This window comes from Aegilops tauschii, chromosome 3, assembly GCF_002575655.3.
Source record: "Aegilops tauschii subsp. strangulata cultivar AL8/78 chromosome 3, Aet v6.0, whole genome shotgun sequence".
In the NCBI taxonomy this organism is placed as follows: Eukaryota; Viridiplantae; Streptophyta; class Magnoliopsida; order Poales; family Poaceae; genus Aegilops; species Aegilops tauschii.
This window is the reverse complement of record NC_053037.3, coordinates 114,016,147-114,022,004: the sequence shown is the minus strand read 5'-3', so window position 1 is coordinate 114,022,004 and position 5,858 is coordinate 114,016,147. Positions and strand designations below refer to the sequence as shown.

General features: G+C 50.5%; 1 protein-coding gene across 1 annotated transcript; it reads right to left on the bottom strand.

Annotated features, from left to right (window-relative positions):
• Positions 1 to 1,006: 1,006 nt before the first annotated feature.
• Positions 1,007 to 4,659, bottom strand: LOC109773084 (protein trichome birefringence-like 38). Its single transcript, XM_020331783.4, has 5 exons — positions 4,142 to 4,659; positions 3,871 to 4,054; positions 2,181 to 2,356; positions 1,932 to 2,090; positions 1,007 to 1,584 (listed from the first exon to the last, which is right to left on the bottom strand). Exons 1-5 carry the CDS (start codon positions 4,642 to 4,644, stop codon positions 1,278 to 1,280), a joined length of 1,329 nt encoding a protein of 442 aa, XP_020187372.2. The 5' UTR covers positions 4,645 to 4,659; the 3' UTR covers positions 1,007 to 1,277.
• Between the last annotated feature and the right edge of the window lie 1,199 nt (positions 4,660 to 5,858).

Sequence of the window (5,858 nt, the reverse complement as noted above, 5' to 3'; positions counted from 1 at the left end):
ATCAAGATTAATCAAGCAGGAAGTAGGGTATTACCTCCATAGAGAGGGCTCGAACCTGGGTAAACATCGTGTCCCCTGTCTCCTGTTACCATCAACCTTAGACGCATCGACCTTAGACGCACAGTTCGGGACCCCCTACCCGAGATCCGCCGGTTTTGACACCGACAGCTGGCATCATGGCGGCGGTGGTGATTGTGCCTCTTGGTCTTGTCTCGGGCTCGGGCTTGGGTGGCGAAGACTCGTGCTCTGTCAAGAGCAATGGCGATGCCCAGATCCAGATCTGGTGGCATTGTAGTGGCACGGGTGAGCTGTTGAGCAAAAGCTCCACGCCTTGGCGCTGACGCCGGCAACGCCCGTGGGTGCCGCTCTTCTTTTGAGGACGTCATTGTGGTTCTTCTCTCCGGGTTAAGACCTTTGTTTGTCTCAGACTCGGCAGCGCCGTTCCCTTTTTGAGGATGCTATTGTAGAGCTTTGGTGTTTTAGGACGTGTCATGGCGTTGTTTTCAAGCCTACATGTGCTATCTTTTGTTAACGTAGTCACGTGCATTTAGGTTGTCCGGTTATTCCGGAATCTACATTGTAAGAGGCCTTCCTCGCTACTTGTATCTTTCGGCGTGTATTTATGCATAATCGAGAGCCTGTTTCGAGATTGACAGGTTGATTCGTCGCGGGATAAAAGGCGTACTGCCATGTACTTTTCTTAGTGTGTACTACCGTTTACTTATAAATACTTTCCCTTTCAATACACGACTGAGATGACCGCTGCTTGCTGATTAGTTTATGTTAGATGTGGTGACATGTGCGAGGTTCGAAGCTCCCTAAGTGCCTTATTTATTGTGTTGCTTATAATCTTTTATCTAAATAGCTTGCAAAACGTCTTACATGTGAGACCGAGAGAGTAGTAGAGATGAGTTTAAATCTAACGAGTCACTCATTTAACTATTTAATTATAAGGGACATTAGACAACTTGTCATAACTGCTGTAAATCTGAAAAGAAGAACGATGTACCTTGCCCCGAAAACTCTACAAGAATCCCAAATGTGGGATTTGCCAAAACAATCTACATTTTTATATAAGTACAAATCACTTAACAATCATGCCCTCCTTGACTACTGACACCCTGCTATATCTATTTTTGTTTTGACCGTGATAACCCTCTACGTCTTTGTTTTGCAGTAAAAGGAAAGTATCCTCCCAACCATATAAACCAAGGGAATGTGCTATCTTCAAATATGGTTTGCTTATTGACCTATATTCTGCACATGTCGGAACGAATTCAAGCATCTTGGCCGGTGAGAGCGGCGTAGAAGAGGATGTTCCAGGTGTCCGGCAGGCCGGCGATGCACCAGTGGGTGCAGTCCTGGCCGAACATGCCGCCGTACTTGCCCGGGTGCGCGTCCTTCCTCAGCTGCGACAGGTAGGTGAAGTCCAGCAGGTACACCGGCTTGGCCATGCGGGCGAGGGCGTTCCTGATCACCGCCTGCTGCGGGATCGGCCCGCCGGGGTACGGCCCCCCGGTGCTGTTCAGCGGCTCCGTCTCGCCGGCGCACGACTTCCTCGGCGACGCGCCCCATTCTTGCCCCCTGCACCATTGCAGCCACATCGAGACCTTGTTACAGAATTGCAAAGATTGATAGATAGCCGTGGATGCGACACACGAGCATGTGAAAAATTCAGGACAAGTTGGTGTGGCTGTGGTTTGGTGGTTCAGTGGTAGCGGTCGAGGGCCAAGGCACGGGCCCTGTTCCCAACAGCACACTCGTCTCTCTCTCTCTCTCTCTCTCTCTCTCTCTCTCTCTCTCTCTCTCTCTCTCTCTCTCTTTGTGTGGATCCATGAGATGTCGGCCGGCTACGTAGTGCGCGTATTGCTTCGAAGGATTCACCGGGCAAAATCATGGAAATTGTGGAGCAGCAGGGCAGATTGGATTACCTGTAGTGAGAGGGAGAGATGCCCTGGAAGAATACTTTGGCGCTGGTCTGGACAAGGTTGGCGTCCACCCATCCGGCCCAGGTGTTGAGCGCCTTGGTGAAGGCCACCGTCCGGTCCATGTCCTTGGCCACCTGGCTGCCCTCCTGGATATAGTCCCAGCTGCAGCACCGTTCGAGTTCAGAGTTCTGTCATAATCAACCTGATTGAAAAACGCAGAACAGAAAAGAGGCAACACAAGGCCGGTCTTACGGCTGATCCTTGCCGGAGCGCGGCCACCAGTGCCAGGAGTCGAAGACGAGCACGTCGGCGCCGAGCCAGTTGCGGCCCTCGTCGATCTTGTCGAGCTTGAGCACGCGGCCGGCCTTCTCGCTCACGATGTCCACCAGGTAGTGCGACAGGTAGTACACCAGCGTCACGTTGTACTCCTGCGTGCACCACACCTCGTCAGCTTAAGCCAGCCATCCCATCAAACCCAAACACCGTCCGGCACAACCAGGCAGAACTTTTCATGGCCCCATTTGGCCTTGCAGGACACAGCTAGCTCGGCGTTGAAGGAAGGAGGCAATCAATCACCTATACTAGTTAACAATTGTACTATAAAAACAGCAGCACGATCACCACCGAACTGCACGTGTGTGTCCTTGACTCGTTGTGCGCGTCGGCGCTGAATGGCGCCAACGCAGAGCCCAGACCATGTTGTACTCGTCGAAACCGGCCACCAGCAAAAGGCCAACGAGGTACACTGGGAGATCAGGGTCTGTTTGGTTCTTTGGCAAGCGCTTGCCTTGCCCAGCCTAGCAAGGAAGCCGATTATTTGGTTCGTGGGCGATCAGACCTCGTTGCCTGTGGTTTCCAGTTTTTTCTTCAATCATGCGGGCAAGCCGATTTGGCTAGCCTCCATCGGCAAGGCTAGCCTCCCCAGCAAGGTGAACAGGCAAGGGAACCAAACAGACCCCAAATTTTCTGGCCCTGACGGTCTGACAGAAACACGCAAAAACGCGTAGCAGCAAGCAACAGGGCAAGCAACAAGAACAGCTGACGGAACGACTGGACTCAAGTGAACAGAGTCAGTGGTAGCAGTTCAATATAGAATCATGGAAATGGGGGGAGCACCCACCACGAGCATGTCACGCTAGATCTGAACTAAATAGGGTTGGTCATAGATCGCACCATCGCGGCAACACCAGCACCGGCAAGCACACGGCAGTGAGCAGACAGCCCATTCAGGCCAGCTCACTTGGGGCACTTGACATGCCCTGTTCATTTAGATTCTGTGTCTGTTTCTTTATCAGATTCTGTTCTAATCCAAGAGTTAAACAGTGCCCCCGCAAAAAAAAAGAGTTAAACAGTGAAAATAATTTGCCTCGATAGAAAAAGGACAAGACAGCAGAGGAAAAAGAAGCAAGAAAAACAGAGAATATAATCTGGCCTGGAGGGGAAAAAACAGAGGAGAACCAACGAAAAGAAACGCACATGCGGCAAGCAACCGTCAGAAAGTGCAGACATTCGGCGCGCGAGGCTCGCACGATATACCACCAACAGAGTCCAAACGAGACGACCTCACGCTCACGGCGACCCGAAATTCGTCCGGCATTGGCATTTTCTAGTCCTGTTGACTTGTGTATCGCGAGACGGTTCGTCGACATCGGACACGCTGGCCATGCAGCGCAGCACACGAAATGGATGCGGTGGCGTGCGGTGCGGTCCAGCCGCCGGAGTTGTCCCGTCGCACCGTACATCTTTGAAGCTCAGCCCTCCATTCCCACTTCACCCGACGCGGCGGCAGCCTCCACTGGGCTGATCACCTCATCATGCCCGCCAGCATCTCCCAGGCCCCAACGCCACCCGCCAACTTTTTTACCGGACGATCTTACTTGGAAGAAAGGAAACCGACGAAAGAACCAGCGCGGCAGAGAAGGAAGAATGCGTCGGCACGTACATCGAACGTGACGGTGGTCGCCGGGTCGACCCTCCCGGACCGCGGCGAGACGGTGGCCCGGGCGTCGGGCGCCGCGGCGTGGATCATGCACAGCAGCGACTCGTACTGGTTCAGCGCCAGCGAGTCGCCCACGAACATCACCTTCTTGCCGCCCCACATCCGCAGCAGCGCCAGCCCGTCGAACCTGCGCGCAAACACCATCATCATCTCGACGCCGCAATTCGATCTCACGACAATCACCGGTCTCGTCGCCGCCATTACAGTTACAAACCTGGGCGGGGAGCAGGGCGGGCTGGGCTGCCACCGGTACTTGAGGTACTGCTTGTCGGGGCGGCTGAACCGGCGGCAGTCGAACTCGCCGCGGACGAAGGGGCAGCTCGCCGAGTCGTAGAGTGGGTACGACTCGTCCGCCACCCAGGCCCCCGCGAACATGTCGCACGCGCCGCCGGAGGACTCCGACGCCGGCCGGTGCTGGTTTTTCTTGGAGATCGTCAGCGCGGCGGCCGCCGCCGCCGCGGTGCATGCCACCAGGAGCAGGGCCACGATGGTCGCGGCGATCACCGTGCGGCGCCTCATGTCGCTCCTCCGGCCGAGGAGGAGGCGGACGGGCAATGGGGGCGAGGATCGGGCGCGCCGGGGAGGTTCTTGTGACGGCCAAGGAGTGGGAAGCGTGAAGGAGAGGGCGGGTATATGTAGGTGGAAGTGGAAGGCATCCGGGCAGTGCTGGCAGTGGCAGATGCGCTCCGTTAATGGTAGGTGCCGCTGTTTCTCCATGGATGGGTCGATGGACCGCGTATGCCCTGGATGCCAATTCGGCGGTTCAAATCGACGGCTGTTTCGATGCATGCATGGTGTAAATGATCAAACCTTCTGGTAAGTGCAGCCAACCCAAAAGGGATATTGAGGTAATGTCAGTTTGGTTCATCGAGTGACGTTAGGTTTGGCCTAATGCAAATGCCATCAATAAGCCTAACGCAAATGCATTACTATACTTAATAAGGATACACCAACAAAAGTTATGTTTTGCAAAGAGTCAATTACACAGCTGGTACTAAAACTTGACACGAGAAATCACTTTAGTGCCAAAACTCGCGGCATACATTGAACTGATGCCACAACTTGGCTTTCGTGTGCATATACGGTGCAAATCGTGTTTGTATACAGAGATGATGCTGATAAGGCCTGCCACATGGCGCGGGCCCCGCTGTCAGCCTCTGAACGATAGAGATCAGGTGTTCCACCAGTTATTTTCTAGAAAACAACTCACAATATATTTTTCTCCAGAAAAAGCCCTTGATGCACGACGCACAAATTATTTGCAAAAATAGTGGCCGGTGGGATTCAAACATGCGACCTATAGAGTGGAGCGAATTGTGCCTAACCAATGTACAAAGAAGAACACTTTGTTTTACCTAGATACATAATGTATATAACCTAATCGCGCTAGAGACCCTACGGTCCATTTTGCATTGTAAATTTTTAAAAGCAAATTATAAATTATATGTAAATTATAATCACATGTTATTAATATGATAAATTTAATTATCAATGAACAATTTTACATACTACATAATTATTTTATTAAAAGTATGAATATTTTAAATATATATTCATTTACTTAAAATATAATATATATACCTTTAATTTATATTAAATATGAAAATTATTACATGTATAATTTTTAATTATATTTTTATTAAATGGATAATTTTTGAAATAATGCATGAATAGATTTATAATGTATTACATATATAATTTATAACATAAGATTGTAAGTTACATATATTTTATAAGTTTCTGAAAAATATTAACACTGTTTGGTGGGGTGGTGGCCACGTGCACCTGATGGCTACATGTCGCTGATTCGAATCCCATCCAACTATTTTTACATGATGTGAATATATGTTTCTTAAAGCATGAACACTTTTTGAACTACATCGGTATTTTGTTAAAACTGTGAACATTTTAAAAAGCAGATAAGCATTTAT

Coding starts and splice junctions, on each gene's coding strand:
- LOC109773084 (XM_020331783.4), bottom strand. CDS start 4,644: ATGGAGAAACAGCGGCACCTACCATTAACGGAGCGCATCTGCCACTGC. Junction 4,055..4,141: donor CCGCCCTGCTCCCCGCCCAG/GTTTGTAACTGT, acceptor GTTTGCGCGCAG/GTTCGACGGGCTGGCGCTGC. Junction 2,357..3,870: donor CGACCACCGTCACGTTCGAT/GTACGTGCCGAC, acceptor TGGTGCACGCAG/GAGTACAACGTGACGCTGGT.